This window comes from Vulpes lagopus, chromosome 5 (assembly GCF_018345385.1).
Source record: "Vulpes lagopus strain Blue_001 chromosome 5, ASM1834538v1, whole genome shotgun sequence".
In the NCBI taxonomy this organism is placed as follows: Eukaryota; Metazoa; Chordata; class Mammalia; order Carnivora; family Canidae; genus Vulpes; species Vulpes lagopus.
In genome coordinates this window covers 68,426,129-68,450,168 of record NC_054828.1, presented here as the reverse complement: position 1 = coordinate 68,450,168, position 24,040 = coordinate 68,426,129, and the positions used below count along the sequence as shown (strand labels likewise).

Genomic DNA, 24,040 nt, shown 5'->3' with positions numbered 1-24,040 from the left:
GAAAATCAAGGAGAAAATAATGGCGATGATGATACAGAGAAAATAAATGAAGACAAGAGGGAGGAGACTCGTCATAAGGGTGGGAGCGGCTGGGTCCGGGAGCCTCCCGCCGCAAGTGCCACCAGCTGCAGCCCCAGCTGCGGGGGCAGAGATTAGCAAAACTGTGGGCAGAAGCATGGCATCGCTGGTGTGTGGGAAGGAAGAGGATGCTGGGGGCAGAGCCCAGGAATGGGCTTGAGGATGGAGGGGGCAGGGAGCTCCTGGGTGCAGGGGACCCTGCATTCCCCAGCTCACCTCAGCTCACATAAGCCCTCCAGCCTTGGGCTCCTTTTCAGGCTAAATCTCCAAAGGATCCTAGTTTCTGACAAGACAGGGATCCTCACTTCTTCCCTCCAGGGACACACTTAATGAATCAGCCCATTGGCCACCTGGGACCTGAGCCCCATAGCTAGCTGCACCACCCCCACCTGAGTCTCTCCAAACCCTGCCAGAGCGCAGCCGGTCAAGGAGCCCGGAGACAATTTCCCTTCTTTTCCATTCTTATTATCTGTATTTGCTAGCTCCAAGGAGCCCGAGGAGGGGAAGGGGGTGAGGGCAGACAAAATACAAGCCCTGCAAAGGTGGGGGAACAGGGACCCACCCACATTAATCAAATGTTTGGGAAGTCACTTGTTATATTAGTGAGCAAGGAGGTTGAGGGTGGGAGGAAGCTAAGTTCTAAGGGAGAGGGGACTGGAAGAGCTTGGGAGAGGAAAGGTCCTCTTCAAGGGTTCTTCAGTCTCTGAGCCCCATACAAGGGTCAGAGGGGTTGGACATGAGATCCCCCCACAAACGTGGGTGGGTCGGTGGGTGGGTGGGTGGATGGGATTGGCCCTGATCCAGGAGACGAAGCTGCAGTCTCTGTGTTAAGCTTCCACCTCCACGCTATACAGTCACTTCCAGGCAACGGCTCCCTTTCTTCTTGCAGCTTAGCTTGCCATTTTTACCACCCTCAGGGCCCTGGATGACCTTGACATCCACTCTGTTCTCCTTGAACTTCAGTGAGAATCTGGACAGGGAATAGAGAGAGGGGTAAAGCCCATCCCCCCATCCCCTCACCCCTACTCCCATATTTGCACGATGGCTTTCCCTCCCCTTCCTGAAGGTAGTACATCTCCTCCCCTCAAGTCAGAAGACTCAGGGCCCCAGAGAACTTGGGTGGGGAGACTAAGAAGCACCTCCGAGCCTTGCCCTGACGGAGTGTGCTTCAGTTTCTGACTACACAAATTCTCCTGGTCACAGTGACCAACAGCTTGGTCATCTGTCCCCAAGCTGGCCCTCAGCACCAGCTCATGGCCTTACTTCTCAGTCACGGTGACTGGAAGCTGCTTCTGTGTGGCATCCAGCACAGCCTGGTACATTTTGGTTAGTAGTTCAATCAGATGTTCGCTGACCAACAGGAAATCCCCCTTGGAACCCACTGATGATATCTTAGGAAGGGGGAAAAGAATGAGGAAGGGATTCATTTTTCTTCCATAGGAGCAGGCTGAGAGGCATTGAAGGCCCAGAGTGAGGGGTCTGGGCCCCATCACCTCCAGCCCACCCCGACCCTGGGATGCCTACCACCTCCAGTGTGAGGGCCTGCACCCCTGGAGCTCTGATACCTCACTCAGATGTAAGCTGAAAAGCCCATCCTTGAAGCTGGTGACTGACACCCCAGCCACATTGTCCAGCGCAATGACAGTTCTGGCCTGGGAACTCTTGGTGTCTATGAGAATCACATGCCCCTTGGTCAAGAGAAGAGTTCGAGAGGAAGTCTAGGGACAGAAGAGGGAAGTGTGAGGAAGGGTGAGGGCTAACCCCCACCCCTCCAGCTAGCAGCCCCAAGGCTCTGGAGCAGGCTCAGGATGCCAGCCTTCACCTTGCCGTTGCCACGATTGACCTTCTTCACAGTCTCCGCCATCAGAATGGGCCCTTCCGCCCCACCCTTCAGCTTCTGCAGCTTGGGGTTCCCTTGCAGCCCAATGTAGTCACCGTGGAATGGGATCGGGACACTGAGGATACACAGGAGGTATGCAGTGGAGCCTCAGTCCTTGCCCCTGACCCCCAAGGCCCAGCATCTCCCCACAGTGAGGCCCCATCCTAGTCCTCTTGTGCCTCTTTTCCCATCCTCTACCCTATCCTCCATCTCAGTGGTTCTCAGAGCATGGTCCAGGACCAACAGTTGCGCCCCCTGGGGACGTGTTAGAAAGGCAAATTCTTGGGCCCACAGCCCCAGACCTTCTGATTCAGAAACTTTGAGAAGGTGGTGGAGCAGTCTGGGTGTTATCAAGCCTGCCAGGTGGTGCTGATGCACATTCAGGTTTGGGAACCACCACCCTATCCCACCTGGAGGATCATCTCTGTGCTCTCAATGGACATGCACAGGGCCTGAGGGGCCCTCACCTCTGGGGGTAGGAAGCCTTCTTGTCCTTGAACAGTTCGCTGGCACAGAGCTTCTCCTTCAGGATCTCTACCTGCTTCGGGGACAGCTGATCCCGGAATCTCTTGCACTGTGAGGGGGAGGGTCGGGGCTAAGCTCAGGGAGGCAAGGGGCTGGGGGGTTGGGGGGGTACTCTGAGAGGTGGAGGGAGGGCAGGGACTAGAGAAGAAGAGAGACAGGGAATGGAAGAGGCTCTAGCACTTCAGAGAGGGCAGGGCTGGGGGAGCACTGGGGGCTGAGGGACTCTGGGGGAGAGGGATGGAGATGATCAAATGCCAGCCCTAGGAGGGAAGGCTGTATGCCCAGCACACAGCACAAGGCCTAGTCTAGAAGGTTCTCGATAAGTATTTCCTGATGGCAGAACACTGTGCTGAGTGCAATAAACCAGACATAAAAGGACAAATGTACGATTCTACTTATATGAGGTGCCTAGAACAGTCAGACTCAGAGAAAGTAGAGTCTACATGCCAGGGACTGGAGGAGTGGGGGGTTACTGGTACCGGGTACTATTACAGTACTGGGAGTTACTGTCTAATGTGTTCAGAGTTTCAGTTTGGGAGGGTGAAAAATAGTATGGAGATGGGTAGTAGTGATGGTGGCACAACAATATGAATGTGCTTAATGCCATGGAACTGTCTACTTAAAAATGGTTAAAATGGCCAGGTTTGTCATGTATGCTTTAAAAAAAAAAAAAGTGGAAGAGGGAGGCAGAAGAGGAAAATCAGAGGGAGGAGGGGAAAAAGACAAATGAGAGGAGAGGCTCCCCGGCCCCACTCACCTTCCAGTGGTAGAAGAGCTTCTGCAGCTCCTGGTTAGCCGTGTGGAAGTACCTGTACGGGGCAGCTGGCCACGTTCTGTCCAGGATGTTGGTAGATGGCAAATTGTTCTTTAGCCCCAGCAGGAACTTCTGTGTCTAGATTGGGAATGCAGACCGGGGGTGGGGGGGTGGGGAGAGATTGGGAGTGGACTGATGAGAAGAAAGACCTCCCAACAGACAAATTCTCATCCAGATCCTGCTACTAAAAAAGAGGGAGGCCACCCAGAGGGAGAAGCATGGAGGCTGGCTAGTAAGAGCATGCATGGGAGACCAAAGGGAGGGAAGGATTAGTTCCAAGTAGAGACCTGCTGCCCAGGGTCATGAGGTGAGAGGAACCAAGATGAAAACTGGCCTCCATATTTTGCCCCTATAGCTGTCTCACTTCGCACATGCCTACAGCTGGCCGCCACTGTCTGCAGTGGCCATTCCCCTCCTCACTCATCAGTCAAGCCCAACACCTCAACCTGGCATTAGAAGTCTTCTACTGAGAGCCCAGCCTCGTGCTGCAGGATCCCCTGCACGATCTCGGCACACCTCTGAGACAGGACTCCTCATCGTGGCCTCCGACCAGCCCATGCATCATCACTCTGTGCCTTAGCCCATTCTACTCTCAGCTCAGCCCTGCCCCCTCAGATCCTACCTGTCCTTTGAGATGTAGTTCAGAGTCCTCCTGGATTCCCCAAAACCAAGGCTGCCTCTCCTTTCTCTGAAGCCCCATGGCACTTGGTCTATACTTCTGTGTTTGGACTACTGTTATTTGCATGGAAAACTTTTTCCTCTTCTAGACAGCGAGTCCTTGGGGGTCTGGATCCCCAGCTGAGTTTTTTTTACCCCACCATTCCACATTTATTGAGTGTCTGCTCTATGCTTGACACTGTTCTAGGTATGGAGACACAGCAATGAACAGAGCAGGGTCTCTATTCCCATTGAGCTTACTTACATTCTACTGGGGGTGGGAAAGGAGACAACCCACAGCAAGTGAACATATCATGTAATGTCAGATAAATTTATATGCTATGCTGCAAAAAAAAAGCTGGCCCTGAGACAGGAAATGAGTGATAGCATATTCCAGAAACAAAAAGAGTGACTGGACTAAATCGAGCAAGAGGAGATCAGAGAGTTGGCTGGTCAAGTACAGGTCATGAAGGGCCTTGTAGGCTGAGATAAGAACACTGGCTTTTGGGATCCCTGGGTGGCGCAGCGGTTTGGCGCCTGCCTTTGGCCCAGGGCGCGATCCTGGAGACCCGGGATCGAATCCCACGTTGGGCTCCCGGTGCATGGAGCCTGCTTCTCTCTCTGCCTGTATCTCTGCCTCTCTCTCTCTCTCTCTGTGACTATCATAAAAAAAAAAAAAAAAAAGAAATTAAAAAAAAAAAAAAAGAACACTGGCTTTTATTCGGAGTGAAACAGAACACCATAAATGATTTTAAGGGAAAGAGTGATATAATCTGACTTAATTTTTAAAAAATTTATACAACTTATTGTCTTATTTTGAAAGCTTTTTAAAAAAGATTTTATTTATTTGAGAGAGAGAGAGAGAGAGAGAGCGCGCATGAGCAAGGGGGAGGGGCAGAGGGAGAAGGAGAAGCAGACTCCCCACTGAGCAGGGAGCCTGACACCAAGCTCTCCATCCCAAGGCCTTGGGATCACAACCTGAGCTGAATGCAGATGCTTTACCAAACGGAGCCACCCAGGTGCCCCTGAAAGTTTTTAAACTTACATAAAAGTTTAAAAAAACATTACAGCAAACAATTGTATACCATATACTCCTCCCTAAATTCACCAACTGATATTAACACCTTGCCCTACTTGCAGGCTCTCTAACACATGCACACATATATAACAAATGGGTATCAATATATAAATACACACACATATGCACATATAGATAAATCTTTGCCACCATATCATCCTAAAGTAGGTTATAGAAATCATGACATTTTTTTCCCTAAAACTTAAGCATGTATCTTCCAAGAACTAGGACATTATCCTATACAAATCATAATTCCACCTCCAATGTAAGAAGACTAACGTTAATTAGATACACTCATCCAATAGTAATGCATGTGCAAATTTCTCCTAATGTCCTTTATAAACTTCTAAAAACGTCCTTTTAAAAAAAGTTTTGTGTTTATTTTTCCTGTTCTAGGATCCAATCAAGTTTCACCCATGGCATCTGTTTAGTCTCCCCCAATCTAGAACAAGAACCCCTAAGTCTTTATAGCCCAGGGAGCACCCAGCACTCTGTTTGTGAGGTAGAGTTGAAGATAAAGAAAATGGATTGCTTTTGGGCGCCCAGGCTCAGTAGGTTAAGCACCCAACTCTTGATTTTAGCTAAGGTCATGATCTCAGGGTCGTGAGCTCAAGACCCACGTCAGGCTCCACACTCTGCTCAGAGTCTGCTTCAGGATTCTCTCGCTCCCTCTGCCCCTGCCCCACCTCTCTCTGCCTTATTCACTCATGCTCTCTTTCTCTAAAATAAATAAATTATTTTAAAAATGACTTGATTTTTTAGCACTTCCACGTTTTGGGTATTTTTATAAAAAATGTTCTACCAAGACATTAGTTTAGAAAAATTATAATAGAAAAAGGTAATACACTCAGTATATTGCTGTACCCCTCTAAGAACTATCCAAGCTCTTTGATTCTTCCACTACAAAGATCTAGCAGGCTTGGTCTAATCACCTTAGACCTTCGTTTAAGTCCCCAGTCCTTGGTCTGGTCTAGTTTGATTTAATTCAATAAACATTCCTAAGCATTTCATGCAATCCCCCATGTTCTAATTGATGTGGAACCTCTGAGGGTTTTCTTTTTTTAAGTGTTTGTTTTTTCTAGATCTAGAAAGTCCTGCCTTTCCCTTTATAGCCCTTCTGCCCCGAGTAGGCCTCTATGGGTGGTGGTGGAGGGACAGTGTGGGGAGACAATCTCAGGCAGGCGTTAAAACTCTGGAGTCAAAGAGTTTGTATCCCAGCTCTCTTGCACTTACCACACGTGGGACCCCTAGTGAGTTACTCAGCCTCTCTAGGCCTCAGTTTTTTACCTACAAAATGTGGGAAAGACAAGAGTCTACCTCACAGGATTTTTGACAGCATTAGAGTTAATGCATGTGAAGGGCTTAGCGCATAGTAAGTGTTCAAAAGATAATAAGTATCAGCATTAGTTATAGGCAAGGCAACAGCAGAATACAGACTAGTTAGAAACACTGGAGGAATCGATGCCGAGTGGCCCCTGTATGCATGCTTCAGGGGTTGTGATTCAATGAGATATTAGTCTAAACCCAACAGCTCCTGGGGTGACATTCAGCAGATGCCTGATAATATACAGGTGAAAGAAAAGGTAGAGGAGGGATCAGTCTGGAGATAAGTGTCAAATCAGATTGCAGGCCTCAGGTATGCAGCAAGACAGCACGTCCTCTAGGAAGGCAGCCGCCCTACAGCCAGATTGAGACACAGGCAATGGAAGAGGGCTGGGAAGATGGAACCTCCCTGGGACGAGAGGGGGGCACAGTGAACACTTAGGGAGGCGATAAGGAGACCAGAGACCCCATTCCACAATTCGACCTAGGAATCCCGCCTCTCCAACCACAAAGGGGAGTTCCAGTGTGTCTCACAAGCATAATTAGTAAGAGTCCTAACAACTGTCAAAACCAGAATCCGCAGAAGCCAGTTCTCTTTTACCGCAGCCCTCTGTCCAAGATGTCTTGCTCACCCTCCCTCTCTCTGGCCTTTCTCAAGGTTTTGCTGGAAATGCTCCTAGCTACCTGTCTGCTGTCCCTCACCACTCTTCAGGAGCACCGTTGCTATTGGGTGTACATCTCCGGAAACCAGCCTCCTCTGTCTGCTTTCCTCTCACTGGAAACTGCCTATAGTTTGATGTCCTGGCTTCGTCCTGCCACCTGGAGTCAAGTCTTCCAGAATTAAGATCTTTCCTGAGATTTAATTTTTGGACTCACTTGCTCTAGTTTCAGAGGAGGTGGAAGAGAGATATGATTCCTCCACCTTCACCCCAACCCTAAAATGGATCTTGGAAGGCTGGGTTAATTCACCCTGTGTGCATCCTCACAGCACTCTTCCACGAGGCTCAGACTCTTCCACTGTTGTTAACCACCCAGCCCATCTCTTCTCAAACCTATTCACTATGGACCAGTGAAGGTGTGCTGGGGCCCCTTCCCGCCACAAGGTTGCCTGCAGTGTCCGCTCATGCCAGAATGCACGCTGGGACGCTGGAGCCTGCTCCCTGTGGGTTGCTGCCCAATTATGTTGTATCCTAGGACTTAATAATTAAGTACAGGGCAGCCCGGGTGGCTCAGTGGTTTAGCACCGCCTTCAGCCCAGGGCCCAATCCTGGAGACCTGGGATCGAGTCCCACGTCGGGCTCCCTGTGTGGAGCCTGCTTCTCCCTCTGCCTATCTCTCTCTCATGAATGAATAAATAAAATCTTTAAAAATAATAATAATAATTAAGTACAAGCAGAGTGGAGAAGCTTTTTGGAGGAAAGCTTTGAGTCACATCTTCTCAAATCCCTCATCTTCCTTTTCCAAACCTGTCCCTCCCTCCTCAACCCCCCACCTTCCACTTTTGACCCCTACCACTTACCATGCCCATGTAGATGAAATTTGCCAAGGTGAGGGCAGCCCCTGATCGGAAGTATTTTCGGTAATTCTTGCGGGCCTGGCAAGGACATTCAAGAAAGGAGCCAAAATAAAGATATACAGTTAGACCTAGAGGAGGTTCTAGAGGAGGTTCTACTGTCTCTCACCCACACAAAGGACACAGAAAGATCAAGAGCTGAGCTGGTGCTGGAGGGAGAGTGTACAGGCAGACACGTTGGCCAAGAGGAGGGCGCTTAAAGCAGCAGGCAGAGCTCTGCCACCAGGTGGGAGATGCATCCAGGCATACATACTCTCTCCCCAATGGGCACCCGCACTCCCAGACACACACCAGTGCACCCGGAAACACACCCAGACTCAGACATGCCATCACATCACACGACGCCCTGGGTGTGGGCAGGACTTGCTTTCTGCTACTATATTTCTCCCCAGCAGCTGGCACAATCCAGGAGAAGCCACATGGGGGAAGGGCCCACGTAGGGGAGGAAACCCCTCTGCAATTCCCCATTACCTTCCACCCTCTCACAAAAGCCTGGATCAACATTGCTGATGCCTTCATCTTCTCGTATCGTTTCTTTTGCTGCAGAAAAGAATAGGACTGTTAGAAGAAACTCCATGTCCCGAACCATCTCTCCTGCTTCCAGTCTCTAGGAGTGATGGGGATTGGACTGGGGGGTGACCGATACCATGGTGCCCCGAAACCAGGAGGAGATGAGGATCTGACTCTTGCGCATCAGCTGGTAGTGAGTCCGGCAGCGCCAGCCTCTGTAGACCTTCTGTATGAGCGTGGCCAGCTGCTGCAGGCGCAGGCGCCGCTGCTCTTCCAGGAAGAACAGCTGCAGAAATGGGGAAAGAGGGTCAGAAAGGCTGGCCTGGGGAAACTGCGCTGCTCTCCGGTGCCATGGGTGCCAGGGCCTTCCCAGCCAGTGCTTCCTTAGCACCTTCATTCAGCCGTTCACTCACTCAACAGGCACCTACTAAACTCTGTCCCAGGCCTGTGCTAGGTTCAGACACTCAGACAGGAGTGGCACATCCCCTGGAGCCTCAAGAGTCCTAGTTCAGCTAGAGGCACTCAGGGTGGACCGTGCAAGCACGTAACTGCCAGGGCTCAGGGCAGGGTGGGAGCCCGAGGATTCAGGTCCCAGGGACAAAGCCCCTGCCGAGAGCAGACTTCCTCACCCACCATCTATCTCCAGTTACAGATGCTGCCCGTTACCCCAGCATCTCACTCGTGGGCTCTCCAACCCTTCTGCCTCCCACCCCCGCCAAACACAAGGGGCCCCTCCAACTCACTGTCCTGGGGCTTCTGATGAAGATCTTGGTCTTCCCGAAGGCCACCTCTGAGGACAAGTTCAGGTCCCCCAGGACCTTCTCGACCCCCTCCCTACAGGAACAGATAGGGAAAGCTGCCCAGGGGCATCCCAGGGAATGGTCTTCTTTCACCTTTCGTCAACTCCATATACCCAGGGAGAAGAGTTCAGGGCTTGAACAGACTTCAGAACTTCTGAAAAGTGATCATCCATTTCCCCAGGTATCTATTCACAGAGCTTTGGTGATTTCCATTGCACTCTCTGCTCTCTCCCCAGCCCCCAGATGGTTCCCGCCCTGCCCTTCCCTGCTCCCCAGTCTTCCCCAGGGGCCTTACCGGTCTCCCCCATTCCAGCGAGGCCATGTGCTCCGGCTCAGCAGTCGGTACCGTTCCAGGAAGGGCTCATACCTCTGGCGGTAGGCATAGCCTGCCCGTCGCACCCGCACATTTTCTAGCAGTCCCAGGTACTGAGTCTGGGTGGCCACCAGATCCCAGGAGAACTGACCTCGCTGCTGATGTTCATTGGGCTTTATACACCTTGGGGCAGAAGGGTGCAAGGCACAGGCCTCAGGAGCTTCACCTTTGCAAGCATGACCCATCCTGGTCTCTGGAACCCTATTCTGCACATATTCCCCTTAGTAGAAAAATTTTCAGAGGAAGTGAACACACTGGCCTTCTGAGCTTTGCTCACTGTAGCATGCATGGTCCCTACCAAAGTCTGATGCTCTCCCTGCTATAGGACTCTCAGCAACTCATCTGGCTTTATATTTTATGACGAAAGGGCCTCTGATGCGGCTTTTCCAGAGACCATCCCACCCCCACTGCAATGGACAAATTCTATAGCACATGGATACTGCATGTGCCATCATGTATGCTGCATGTCATGTCCCTATATGCCCAGCAAGTCACCTGATGTAGTTGGGGTTTTTGGAATACAGGTTCTTCATGAGTATAGCCACAGAACTCTTGAACTGGGCCCCAGCAGTTGGGGGGCGCTTGAGAGATGCCTGCTTGGGATCTCCCTCAGGGAACAAGGACCGAAGGAGGGGGTGCTGGGCCTTCCACATGGCCTGGGACAAGTCCCGGAAGAGTAGGTCATTGTTCTTATCAATGAAGCTGTTCACATTGTAAGTCACCTGTAGAGGAACAGCTATTGGTCTGGAGGCCCATGACCTTGTCCCAGCACTTGGTGCTCCCAGTCTCATCATGAGGAATTCCCAAATATCATCTCCCGGCAGTTTCCTCTCCCCTTTGCCTTCCACTCATGTCCAGCCCTAGTCTACCCTCCAGCCCTGATGTGTCACCTTGCCCGCATAGTGGCAGATGCGGAAGGAGCTGAGGCCCATGGTGTGGTCATACTGGCGCTGGGCATTCTGGGTGACTTTGCTCTCATAGTGATCGTGCTTGGAGAAAAGGTGGTTCAGCTTTGCTAAGAAGGTGGAGTCACTGACCACCCCAGGCCGTAGGCACTCCTCATCCAACATGGCCAGGATGCCTCGCTGATTCTGGTCAGGGAAACAAGATCAGCCCAACGTAGGCCAGGTTCTCCAATATGTCCACATCTTCACTGCCGCCCCACTGCACCTCATCCTTTGTCCTCCTTACCATCTTTACCAAGTGGAGCAGGGGAAGAGGATGGGAGAGACAGGGCAAGGATATTCAGGCAGTTTCTGGAAGAGGAAGTAGGTCTCAGAGATGAGAGAAGGGTAACTCACATGCTCAATGAGGTTGCAGATAATGCCATTATCAAAGTAGTCCACCTTTGTCCATGGTATGCCCTGGCAAGAAGAGACATGACAGGTTACAGGAGCAGGTCCAAGACAAGTCTTCAAAGACCTCATGGGACTCAGGCTTCCTTTCACCCACCCCACAAAGGGCTCAGAAAAATCCTATAGTTAAGAGGGGTGCTTGGTGTGGTTTCTGTTTAGGTTCCCATCCCTTCGACGTTGGTGGAGAATTGGTGGGGTGAGTGAATAGACTCGTGGGAGGACCCAAAGCAGCTGTGAGGGAGTGGGAGATGCTGCAGAGAGCCCTGTAGGTGCTGTGGGATGGAGAGGGAAGTGTAACACGTTGAGTGAAGGCTAGGATAGGGATTACTCCAGTGTGGGAGGAGGGAAGGGTCCCTGAATATGTGCAAGAGCAAATGACTGCACTGCTCTTGCAATGACCTATAAAACCAAAGCACATGAGCCAACTTCATCAAACAACACACCTAACTTGATACATCTTCAAAGACCTACATCAGTGCTACTCCCACTTGCATCACACTTATCTGGGGAGCTTGGGAAAACACTGCTGGGCCCCACCTGCAGGGTTTCTGATTTAGCATGTCTGGGACAGAGCCCAGGAATCTGCCTTTCTAAGAGGGGTTGCTGATGCTACTGGCGCAGGACACAGTTTAAGAGCCACTAATCCACCTGATACTTTGGGATTGTATAGTTTAAGAAAAGAAAAAAGAAACAGCAAGAATGGGGACACCTGGGCAGCCCCAGTGGCGCAGCGGTTTAGTGCTGCCTGCAGCCCGGGGCGTGATCTTGGAGACCCGGGATGGAGTCCCATGTTGGGCTCCCTGCTTGAGCCTGCTTCTCCCTTTAACTGTGTCTCTGCCTCTCTTTCTGTGTGTGTGTCTCTAGGAACAAATAAATAAAATTTAAAAAAAATTCCTAGCAGCCTAACCTCAGATGTATTAAAAAAAAAAAAAGAATGGGGGCACCTGGGTGGCTCAGTTCGTTAAGGTGCTTCGTCTCCTTTTTTTTTTTTTTTTTTTTAGATTTTATTTATTTATTCATGAGAGACATCAAGAGGCAGAGACACAGGGCAGCCTGGGTGGCTCAGCGGCTTAGCTCTGCCTTCAGCTCAAGGCAGGATCCCGGAGACCCGGAATCAGGTCCTTCATTGGGCTCCCTGCATGGAGCCTCCTTCTCCCTCTGCCTGTGTCTCTGCCATTCTCTCTCTCTCTCTCTCTCTGTGCCTCTCATGAATAAATAAATGAAATCTTAAAAAGAAAGGAAAAAAGAGGCAGAGACACAGGCAGAGGGAGAAGCAGGTGCCACACAGGAAGCCTGACGCAGGACTCGATTCCAGGATCCCAGCGTCACGCCCTGAGCTGAATGAAGCCAGATGCTCAACCCCTGAGCCACCCAGTTGCCCCAGCTTTTTGAATTTGAAAGTATAGGAATGTATTCTGTATCTGATCGTTTAAATTTTTAAAATTAAAAGATACAACACAACTAAAGAAAACCCTTTCCCCCCGCATCGTGACCACGCTGTCTGAAATTCTGCACAGGAAATTCCTGAAGGCTCACAGGCAGCCATCCCTAGGAGGGTTTTGATGAGAGACTTCAGCTGTTCACACTTTGGGGTGGATTAGCTCAATTAGATAGCTTTTCTAACACCTAGCCATAGAAAACAAAGGTCCTCGCGAACCAAGGAAGGAGTGTGGAAATGTTGAGCCACGGGGCACGTCTGAGGAGGAAGTCTGGGATCAGGGTGCTACAAGAGGGGACGCTGACATCAGCCAGGGCTCGAGGAGACAAAGAATTCTGTAACATTAGAGAAAAGCACCGAGAGGGATGTGGTAGGGTGACAAGGCCAAGAGAAATGTCCCCGCTAAATCTGGCTCACAGCGTGCCGCAGGCCACGCACAGCTGTCACCTTACACTTGTGAGATCTCCCCACACACACCCTTCCATCGGTGTGACCCTTCTTTGCGTGGCCTGCAGGGGGTGGAGGAGAGGAGCAGGGGGACTGGGGGATGGAGAACAAAAACCAGAACTTCAGGACGCCTGGGTGGCTTGGTGGTTGAGCCTTTAGCTCAAGCTGTGATCCCGGGGATCCGGGATTGGGTCCCGCATCGGGCTCCCCATAGGGAGCCTGCCTCTCCCTCTGCCTGTGTCTCTGCCTCTGTCTCTCATGAATAAATAAATAAAATCTTTAAAAAAATAAAAACAACCAGGGCTTCTGGGTAATGCTAGACTGTTGTTCACCTGTGCAAGGGAAACTTTTTGTCCTTTGTGTTCCCATCTGGGGACAAGTGAGAGGAAATTGTGATGGAGGAAAGGACAGATCTGGCACATGCCCAGAAGTAATTTCCAAGAAGGTAAGTGGGGGAAGGCTCAGCGTACCTCTCTCTCATATTCCTCTTGTTCCTCTTTCAGCGTCATCTCGATGAACACCTGCTGCAGCTTTTCATTGCAGTAGTTGATCACAAACTGCTCAAAGCTATTATCCTGAGGGAGGGGACCCAGTGCAGAGAGGGAGCAGCTCAGCCCAAGACCCTTCCATCTCGGCCCTACACCTCCCCTCTCTCAAACCACCCCCTTTGAGTCTACACATTCCAAGCCCAGGGGAGCAGGGTGCTGCAATTGGGTGAAGCTCTCTCACCTCTAAAATTTCGAAGCCATAGATATCCAGGACCCCCATTACCTTCTTCTTCTCCCCAACGCCCACCTGAAGGGAAGGAAAAGATAACTCTAAGGATGGGTCTCCTCTGTACACCAGGCCAGGGCCAGGCCAGGGAGGTGATTGAAGCAGAAGGCAAACTCGAGTGAGATTGACCATGCTGGGGGACACCTGGGTGTCTCAGTGGTTGAGCGTCTGCCTTTGGCTCAGGGACCCCGGGATCAAGTTCTGCATCAGGCTCCCTGGAGGGAGCCTGTTTCTCTCTGCCTATGTCTCTGCCTCTCTCTCTCTCTGTGTATCTCTAATGAATATATAAATAAAATCTTTAAAGAGAGAGAGATTGACCATGCTGGGAAAGAAATGTGATTTTATTCTTCTTCCTTCCTGCTAGAGGACAAGCAAAGGAAGGGAGAAGGGAGATATGAACAGATTCCAGGCTGGTGCTCCCAAGGGTGCGAGTCAGGAAGACATTAAGATCCTCTCAGGAAAATAATCATCTCTTAGATTTGTAGAGCATTTTACAAAAAATTCTATGCTCTTACTTCATTAAACCTCACGATAACCCATAAGGTGTGATTATTCCCATTTTACAGATGAACAAATCAAATTTCAAGAGGGCTAAGCATTTACCCAAACCTAGATTCAAATCCTATTTTCTCCTGCTGCCTTTCAGTAATAGCTTCTGAATTGATGGCATTTTCATGTACAAAATTTTTGAACAATAGCTCTATTTTGATCCAATTCACATTCCATAAAATTTACCTTTAAAGGTATATACTTCAGTGGGTTTTTCTGGTATATTCAAAAGGTGTATGACCATCACCACTACCTAATTCCAGAGCATTTTCATTATCTCCAAAAGAAATCTTATACCCCCCCAAAAAAAGAAAAGAAATCTTATACCCATACCCATTAGTAGTCACTCCAACTTCCCATCCCCTAAGCCCCTGCTAACCATAAATCTACTCCCAATCTCCATGGATTTGTCTATTCGGACATTTTATATAAATGGAATCATCTAATATGTGCCCTGTGTCTGGTTTCTCCTCCTTGTATGTTTTCAAGATTTATCCATGTTGAGCATGAATTTGTACTTCTTTCCTTTTTATGGCCAAATAATATCCCATTATATGAATATACCACATTTTGTTTATCTATCATCAACGGATGGACATTTGAGTCATTTCCACTTTTTGGCTAGTATGAATAATGCCTCTATGAACTTTTGGGTACTGGTTTTTTTTTTTTTTATGATAGTCACACACACACAGAGAGAGAGAGAGAGAGGCAGAGACATAGGCAGAGGGAGAAGCAGGCTCCATGCACCGGGAGCCCGACGTGGGATTCGATCCCGGGTCTCCAGGATCACGCCCTGGGCCAAAGGCAGGCGCCAAACCACTGCGCCACCCAGGGATCCCTGTTTTTTCTTTTTTAAGATTGATTGATTGATTGATTGATTGATTTATGATAGACACAGAGAGAGAGAGAGAGGGAGAGAGAGGCAGAGACACAGGAGGAGGGAGAAGCAGGCTCCATGCCAGGAACCCGATGTGGGACTTGATCCTGGGACTCCAGGATCGTGCCCTGGGCCAAAGGCAGGCGCTAAACCGCTGAGCCACCCAGGGATCCCCATGGTTACTGGTTTTTAAGTGGACACCTGTTTTCAAATCTCTTAGATATATATCTTAAATATATATCTGGGTGTGGAATTTCTGGGTTATATGGTACATAATTTTATCTGATCCTCACTAAGCCCTGTGAAACAGGTAGGTATTAGTGTCCAATTTTCCAAATCAGGAAACTGAGGCTCCGAATCTCTGTGAAACTGAAAGGCCACACAGCTGGTAAGTAGGGGATCCAGAGAGTCAAACTCAAAAAACCAGAGATGTTTCCACAACAATGCACTATTGGAAGGAACTGTATTCTACCATTCATCCTTCTTACTCTGTTCATCTCAGAACCCAAGGTATGGGAGTGGTGACCAGGGCAAGAAAGATGAGGCAGACAGGAGGGAGGAGAGTAATCTCTTACCTTGATACTCTCATTAATTCGATTCACTATCCAATTGAAAAGGCGGCTGTAGATGTTCTTAGCCAGAGCATCGCGAGCGTACTGAGCCTGCAGGGCAGAGCCAGCTCATTAGGATGGCAGCCACAGAAGGGTCCCCAAATCATCCACCCATAGGGCCCTTACCTGGATGACATTCAGGGAAGTGACCACCTTCTCTTTGGCTGTTTTCATGGTCCTTGAGCACAAAGCTTTCTCTAGTTCCTCTGAATTCAAACCCACCATTTCCCCAATCTCCTGAACACCTGGGGTGGGGAGGAAATACAGCATGGCCTGGAAAAGGGATTCCCTCCCAGAGAGGGAGGGGGGCTGAGACATGACACTGCTGGGAGACAAGTGTCCCTGGGTCTTGCTGAGGATGTCCTTACAGCCCATCCAGAGCATGGCCCAGGAGAAATCTCTGAGGAGAAGAGAGAGGGAGCTCTGGACACTGAGTGCCTTATCTGCTTTACGAGGAGAATCTCCTGAGGTTCTTTGCAAAGACTCCAGGGAGACTCAGAGAGGTCCCAGAGTGTAGGTCTATCAAACTTCATAACCTCATTCCCAAATGCCTCCCTGGGGATTCTCCATGAGTGTGTTTGGGGAAGAACTCAGGAACGGGCTGAGTGACACCGAATGGGAGTGAAGTCAGTTACACAGGAGATGGTGAAAAAATAGAAATTGTAGTAGGAGCTTCAGGGAGCCGCCTGGTGTTGCAGGGGACAGGTACCAGCAGGGCGATACAGACCTTTCCCATCCCGGATGCTACTGGCTGACACGCCATTGGCCTGGAACTCGTCTGCCAGCTCCACATTCCCGAGCTTCAGCACCAGGGCTGTCACCTCTAGCACCCGCTGAATCTCCTCCTCCGAGAACCCAATCACGGTCATCGCACTCTTGAGGAGAGAGCAGAAATCAGAAGCTGAACTCTGCGGTGCCAGCTCAACGCCTCCCTTCTCAAAGCCAAATCCTGGGCTCCGGGGACAGCCTAAGGGCCCACCCCAGGCACCCACCTGTACAGCCTTGAAGTTGGCAGCGTCGTCCATGCCGTCAACTCTGGACACTTTCTGGTTTAGGTAGGCATAGCCACTTGCGTCTCGCTCGAGCTTTAGGGCCGCTGGGAGGGCCAGTGTGAGGAGAGGGTTAGTACGCGGAGCTCTCAGGAGTCCTCTGGCCTTGACGCTCACAGCCCCTGCCCTGGCTTGGTTTACTCGCTCATTCAAAGGAACCATTTTCGTTTTAGGCTCTGCCCCAGCCTCCTTTGTGTGGGGATCAGTAGTTTCCACAATAATACACTAAATTTGTAAGCAGTATTTAGGGTTTGCATGTTCTTAATTGTTGGGGTTTTCTTCTGACTTTTATGAAAGAAAAGACTCATTCCACTCTTCTTCCCACCTTCAGTTTCTAAACAATAAAAATAAATAAGCAAACTCTCCACCCTGCTCAGTTCTCAGAGGCTCTGAGAGGACAAAGGTGAGGAAAGAAGGGCGAGCACATATCTCCTACCCAGCCTCAACATCTTACCATTGGCCAGAGTTAGCTCATTCATTATTTGTTCACTAAGCGCCAACAAGAAGGCAGATGCTATGTTCCCCAATCCTGACCCCTCTTCTGGAAGATTTTCTCTGACGCTGTGGGGCTGAGCCGTTCTCTTATGATCCCCATGGTGGATCTCTATCCCAACCCATAACACATGGGCTAGGTTTTTGGTTTTTTTTTTGTCTCTCCCACAAATGAACAACTTGTGCATTAGGATATTTTCATCTTCATACTCTGTGTGCCTGCCTGGCATGTACAAACTTTTTTCTTTTTTTTTTTTTTTACTTTTTTCTTTTTAATCAAGGGAACAGTCAAAGCTGAGATGGGAAGGAATAGGTTAAGCATGGAGCCTAAAGGATATCAATTATCTGTTATTCAAATGATCTGAGAATCAGGGAATATCCCTCAAACTACAGTTTAATGGCAGCTTCCCCAGAAACACAAATTTTGAAACAGGAACCTACTAAAGAGAGGTATCTGGACAAAGAATGAGTCAGAAAGGGATGATGACACAAGGGAGGTCCCACCCAGACTTAGCTTACATCAATGGGTAACAGAATCAACCAGAACAAGGTACTAGTGCCTATGATTCAGACACACTGAACACAACCAAGACCACTGAGCCAGGAAGGAATAATGAGACCTGCAGGGGCTCTCAAACCGTGGAAATCCCCAGGAAGGGAAAGGAGATAGACACAAGTCCAGCAGAGAACAACCAGAAGCCAAATCAACAGGTCCTTGGGGACAGATACCTACAGTGCTCACAGCTAGAGGCAGGATTGGGAGGCAAACTCTGGCAAGGCCTGAAGTCCCACCAGACTGCAGTGATGCTCACCCAGAGCCACCTTGGGCCCATCGAGGATCCAGGGCTCCCTGGGACAAGCAGAGTGTTCCGTGACTTCCCCTCCCATACCTGCACAGACCTGTTGGCACTCGATCACACTGTATTTTGCAGTGTTTCTGCTCACACATCTGCCATCCCTGGAAGACCGTAAGTTCTCGAGGACACGGTCCATGTCATATTCACTTCTGAATCGCTAGAGGCTAGCACAATGTTCCATCACAGTAAGTGTTCAAGAGATGTTTAATGAATGAATAAATGGAACCCCCATAAAACCATCTAAGAAGAGTAAACCAGGGCCAGGGCCTGGATGAGGTGGAGGTAGACACAGAACAACTTCAACTCCAGCTCATCAAAAGTTCCTGACCACTTATAATATCCTGCATGATTTAATGCTGAGCTATCAAAAAAGTCCCTTAAATTGAAGGTAGGAAAGAATGAAAAATGGAAATAAGTGTTCTGCTTTTGAAGCCAGCCTGGGGAAAGAGGAACCCAAGCAGGAGAGAGGAGTAAGAGAAGGTCAAGAGGCAAGAAGGCTTCTTCCTAGCAATACAATTCCCGAAAAAGAACACAGAGGTCAGGGGATTGTTCCCAACAATGAGCGGATGAGATGCTGAGTGAGGAGCGCAGGAAGAGGAATGAGGGCTCCAGGGGCCCAGAGGGGCCCAAGGCTCTAGGGACTGAACGGAGGTTGGGGCTCTTCTGTCGTGTGTCTGGGACAGGCACATACTCAGCAGGTGTGCATCCGCTCCGGCCAGTAGCTGATAGAAGATGTGGAAGTTCCTTTCTCCTTTGAGCTGCTTCACCACTCGGGATTTCTCAAGCAGATCTGGCGGGGGGGGGGGGGGGGGGTTAGAAAATAGCATCCTGAGGAACGGGGGGACGCCACCGCTTCCCTCCAAGTCTGCCCTCGGTGCTGGCATCCCCCATGGCTGGGCAGTCTCCTGCCAGCCTACTGTTCCCTCCCACGATAGCAAATGGGCAAAGGGGGAACTGTGGGCCAGGGAGGTGAGAGAGGTGGTGGGCAGCATGGGGAGACACATACAGTTTGTGATGACGCCACCGAGGGGGCATCCCTTGAAGTCAAACTCAACATCCATGTATTTTCCCTTCAGAGATGAGAGAGAGAGAGAGAGAGAGAGAGAGAGAGAGAGACCTCGTTTCCTCCTCTGTTCACCACCCTGTCCGGCAGGGTCTGTGCCACATCCCTCCTTCTCAAGCCCCCACACCCTCTCCTCCCAGGCCAGGGAGATGGTCACTCACAAATCGAGAGGAGTTGTTGTTGCGAATGGTCTTGGCATTGCCAAAAGCTGCAGAGATGGAGAGAGAGGAGGTGAGGAGATCCGAGGGGAGAGGGGGGCTCTGGAAAAGGGGAAGGAGGAAGGTCTTCTAGCCATCATGCCAGTCTCAGATTTTCCAGGCAGAATGAGAACAGGGCTGAGTGTCTCTGGGGCCAGTAGGGTAGGGCTGGGGTGCACAAGAGAGACTGGAGACTGGAATCCTCACCCTCCAGCACCGGGTTTGACTGAAGCAGCTGCTCCTTCACGGAGTTCACCTGCTCCCCTTTCCCACAGACAGCCGCCACATAAGACATCACCAGCTTACTAGCCTCTGTGAAAGAGAAACCTTCACATGGATCCCCACCACCCTCCTTAATGCCCCTTAAGTCCCGCACCTCACAGCCCTCAGGATCAGACAAGCCGAGAAGGAATTTCTGGGGTGGGGCAGAACCAGGCCTGGCTTGGAAAGAGAAAGAGAAGAGGGAGTAGTTCTAGCAGGGATTGCACGGCCTCCCGTAGCCAGGCGCCTCACCAGTCTTGCCAGCTCCACTTTCGCCTGTGATGAGGATGCACTGGTCTCGGTCTCGGTCCCTCAGCGACTGGTATGCCACATTTGCCAAAGCGTAGCTTGGGTGGAGGAAGCAGGTGATGACTAAGGTGGGGTTAATCTAAGACACCAGCTTTCACTCCATCTCCAGCCCCCAGAGTCATCCTCCCTCCTCACTTGGACTAGACTGAGGCAGTGGTAGGTCTAGGAAAGGGGCTTCCTGGGGCCAGGGGGAAGGGGGAGGCTGGAGAGCCCCCCTCAGGAGAAAGGATGAAGGAAACTAGGGTGTGTCGCTGTCAGGAAGCTGGGGCCCGGTCAGCCTTCCCTTGGCCACTTTACATACATATGGGGCTTCAGCTCATAGAAGGTATAGTCCTGGTATTTGGCAATGAACTCCGGGCCATAGATGGGCAGCTGTTGGTAGGGATTCACTGAGATCAACACATTCCCAATGTAGGTCTAGAGCCAAAAAAAGGTAAAGAGAATGAGCAGGGGTGGGGGGGTAGGGGGTGTTTGGAGGGGGAGGAAGGCATAGGAGCCCATGAACTCTCTGGCCACGCACCCCCAGCCAGGGGCACCCAGATGCACTCACATAAATCTCCTTGCTTTCATAGCGCAGCTGGAGGTTCTTGAGCAGAGGCTCCTGTTCTAGGGGTTCCAGGAGCACAAGGTCCTCCACCCCCACAGAGCCTTCCAGGAGATTCATGGCCAGAGGATCCTGAGAATAAGGGAATCAGTTTGCTGAAGTCTCCTCAGCTTTAGGGGCCAGTAGCTGTGTGGGGGGAAGTGGGCAGAAGGACCTAAGAGAGCCTTCCTCTCCAACTCTTGGCCCTAGAGAGTCCTCAACCCAGGGCGGACTCTGGACTAGCCCAAGCTAGCTGTGGGAAGCTGTGGAAACTCTCCTCCAGTGAGGAGAATCCCCTGCTCCTTGGGTTAGGGCTGGAGGGGTGGGGCAGGGGTGGGACACGACCAAGGTAAGGAAGGAACCAAGCAGGCAGCCACGGGGTGGGGTGGGATAAGGGGTAGCACAGTTGTGCCTGCAGGAGAGCAGCCTGGGGAGGAAAAGGTGAGCTCTGAAAGCTCACTCACTCCCTCACTGAGGTCCCAGCCAGGGTCCGGACTCCCTGACCGTCTGCCTCCAGTTCTCCTTCTCAGCTCCTACCTCTCACAACCTCCATTTCAGTCACCCAGCCCACTCATACCCAGAACAAAAGTTCTTCCAAGGGTCCCTCTCATTGCCACAGTGAGGTTCATCTTTTAAATGGGGGCCAGAAAAAAATAAATGGGGGCCAGAGGGGCACCTGGGTGGCTCAGTGGTTGAGCGTCTGCCTTTGGCTCAGGTCATGATCCTGGGGTCCTGGGATCAAGTGTTGCATCAGGCTCCTGCAGGGAGTCTACTTCTCCCTCTGCCTGTGTCTCTGCCTCTCTCTGTCTCTCATGAATAAATAAGTAAATCTTAAAAAAATAATTAAATGGAGGCTGGATGAGGTGACTAATGAGTTAGAGGAGAGAAGCAGGAGTTCCTCCATAAAAGATTAGAATATCCTAGGACTGCCTGGGTGGCTCAGTCAGTTAAGCATCTGCCTGCAGCTCAGGTCTATGAGTCCCAGGGTCCTGGGACGAGCCCCATGTCCAGCTCCCTGCTTAGCAAGGAGTTTACTTGTCCCTCTCCCTCTGCCCCTCCTCCCTGCTCACATACATTCTCTCTCAAATAAATAATAAAATATATTTTATTTTATTTTATTTTTTTTTAATAAAATATATTTTAAAAAAAAGATTAGAATATCCTAAACAAACATTAGGTTGGTTTCTCCAACATCAAGTAGCTGTCACGATCTCTGTATATGCCTATATATCTGTCCCTGTTTTTCCATCTCCAGCTTTTACACCCATTGCTGTAACCTTCCGGCATGGACTTTGCCCCACAGGGACACACCTAGCTTTTTAGTAGCTGGTGGGAGTGGGCTAGGAGGAGCAGAGTCATTGTGAGGCTCAGTCCCCATGCAGTGGGCACATGGCAGTTGTAACCTCTAGAGGAAGCCCAGCCCCCCTCAGTCTTTCCTGTGGGACTGAGTAGGTGGGGTGGCCTGGTGCAGAACAGAATCATTAGTACAATGGTCAGGGCTACTCCCTAAGAGAAATAAAAAAGCCACATCCTTCCAGTCTCCAGCAATGCTAAACCTGATGGGGGAGGGGAGGGGAGAAGAAATGGAAGGTGGGGCAAGAGGGGAACACTGGCTACTTTCAGCCTTCACTCTGCTTTCCCCAAGTTCCAGAAAATGAGAGCACTTGTCACTTCTTGGAAGGACAAAACTAAGAGCAATAAGAATAGTGACAATAGGGACGCCTGGGTGGCTCAGTGGTTAGGCGTCTGCCTCTGGTTCAGGGCATGGTCCTGGAGTCCCCGGATCGAGTCCCGCATCAGGCTCCCTGCACGGGGCCTGCTTCTCCCTCTGCCTGTGTCTCTGCCTCTCTGTGTGTGTGTCTCTCTCATGAGTAAATAAAATCTTTAAAAAAAAAAAAAAGAATAATGACAATAGCAATCTCTGACAATCAGGTACCATGGGCCAGGCAGGGCTCTAAACACTACATATATGAATTCATTTGATGCTTACAAACAATATTCCCATGAAGTAGTTATTATTATCATCCCACATTTTTCAGATTAAAAAATAAAAGTTAAGTTCTTAAGTAACGGGGCAGGCAATGGTGAGCAGCAGAAGCAGGGCTGGAAGAAGCCATCTTCCTTGGATTTGGATTTGGATTTGAGGGGAGTGGGAATGTGATTGGTCGGAGGGAGGGAAGGGGAAAAAGAAGCAGTCCCCAGAATAGGGCACCCCAAGATGTGCAGAGCAGTGACAGGTTAGGGTAAGACTCACCCAACACCGGAACTAGGGTGTCCCTTGGAGAATGGTGAATGAAATCCCAATTTGACAGGAAGGGGGCATAGGAGTCTCAAGGCCCGGAGAATGGAGAGGTATCCTCGTTAATGGGAGCTGTCCATGGTGTCCAAGAGGCCAGGAAAGGGGTTTCCCTCCTCTCGCCAGTGTCCACGCTTCTGACCTTCCACTGTGCTGCCTCCTCCAACCAAGGCTCCCTGTGCCAATCAAGCCAGGAGAGGCCAGGGATGGCTGCTCAGCACAAAGTCCGAGGCTGTTCCTGCTGAGGGTGTGGCTCGATTAACCCTTCCCAGGCCTTAAGCCCCAGAGGGAGATGCTTGGTGACATGAGAAAACCCCTTCTAGGTAGGAAAGGGTATCTGGCTGGGCTCAGGTAGACATCTTGCTCCACTGCCCCCCAAATTTGTAAATAAGAGCAAGAGTGGGATTTATAGCCAAGGGAAAGCTTTTCCAAAAAGTCAGAAATGTTGTCAAAGAGGAAGGTAGGCTGGGGTGTCTTCCTAGCAAAGAAACAGTACTTGCCTCAAACCTTCCTATCTCATCGGGAGTCAGAGGGTATTAATGACATTACTTGGGGGAACCAAGCAGATAAAATCCCCAAATTCCCCTCCCCCCACGAGTCAGCCCCCACAAACAGACCCAAACACTATAGTTAGTAATACCACCTGGCATTTGTATCGATGTCAGCTCACCGATTCCCACCTGTATCATCTCACTGAATCACACCACCCTGTGAGCTAGGCAGTGCAGCTACTCACTCCATTGAAAATGAAAATTAGCGGCAGAGACTGAGGCTCAGAGAGGTTCCACAGACAGTATGTGGCAGGAACAGAATGCAGCTTCCTGACCCTCAGTTGGCCACAGCTTTGAGCCCAAGTCTTGGTATTCCTAATTTTAATCCTTCTGTATGAGGAACCTGAGTGAGACCCTGATATGCTGCTTCCCGGGTACTAGCCCAGCTAGAAATAGCTGCCTCCAATAGATAAGGAGCTTATACAATCCTATTCACCAGGGTACCCCCTCATCCACCCAGGAAAATTCCTAAACAGGCTCCCTCTGCCTACGGTCCTCTCTCCCAGGCATGCACAAAGAGCAAATGAGTCATTACACACACTTAGCTGCAAAGAGACTGGATCCTCCAACTCCCAGCCACAGCTGCTTGGTTCAAGGTCCAAACTTTACTGCTCTCATAGAAGCACTCTGCAGATGACTGGCCCATCAGCAGTTCCATTATCAACCTGCCCTTACATGATTTATTGATCTCCTATATATATCTGAAGGGAGAAAAAAG

The 24,040-nt window shown here is 50.3% G+C and overlaps 1 protein-coding gene across 1 annotated transcript; it reads right to left on the bottom strand.

The window, feature by feature from the left end:
* Positions 1-527: 527 nt before the first annotated feature.
* Positions 528-22,945, bottom strand: MYO1A (myosin IA). The gene is made up of 28 exons (XM_041754391.1): positions 22,730-22,945; positions 20,443-20,568; positions 20,194-20,309; positions 19,836-19,930; positions 19,530-19,634; positions 19,287-19,333; positions 19,069-19,132; positions 18,754-18,852; positions 16,657-16,760; positions 16,392-16,539; positions 15,791-15,909; positions 15,629-15,715; positions 13,580-13,645; positions 13,321-13,425; positions 10,912-10,974; positions 10,501-10,701; positions 10,106-10,332; positions 9,533-9,733; positions 9,181-9,271; positions 8,574-8,723; positions 8,399-8,467; positions 7,874-7,948; positions 3,240-3,374; positions 2,425-2,531; positions 1,901-2,033; positions 1,644-1,796; positions 1,342-1,469; positions 528-1,048 (listed from the first exon to the last, which is right to left on the bottom strand). Exons 2-28 carry the CDS (start codon positions 20,554-20,556, stop codon positions 925-927), a joined length of 3,126 nt encoding a protein of 1,041 aa, XP_041610325.1. The 5' UTR covers positions 20,557-20,568; positions 22,730-22,945; the 3' UTR covers positions 528-924.
* Between the last annotated feature and the right edge of the window lie 1,095 nt (positions 22,946-24,040).

What these genes read in the sequence shown, in the direction of transcription:
- MYO1A (XM_041754391.1), bottom strand. Translation starts at nt 20,556, where the DNA reads ATGAATCTCCTGGAAGGCTCTGTGGGGGTGGAGGACCTTGTGCTCCTG. An exon ending in AAGAGGAATATGAGAGAGAG is followed by an intron (nt 10,975 to 13,320) that starts GTACGCTGAGCC and finishes TCTTCTTGCCAG; the next exon opens with GGCATACCATGGACAAAGGT. An exon ending in AAAAACCCCAACTACATCAG is followed by an intron (nt 9,734 to 10,105) that starts GTGACTTGCTGG and finishes TTCTGCCCCAAG; the next exon opens with GTGTATAAAGCCCAATGAAC.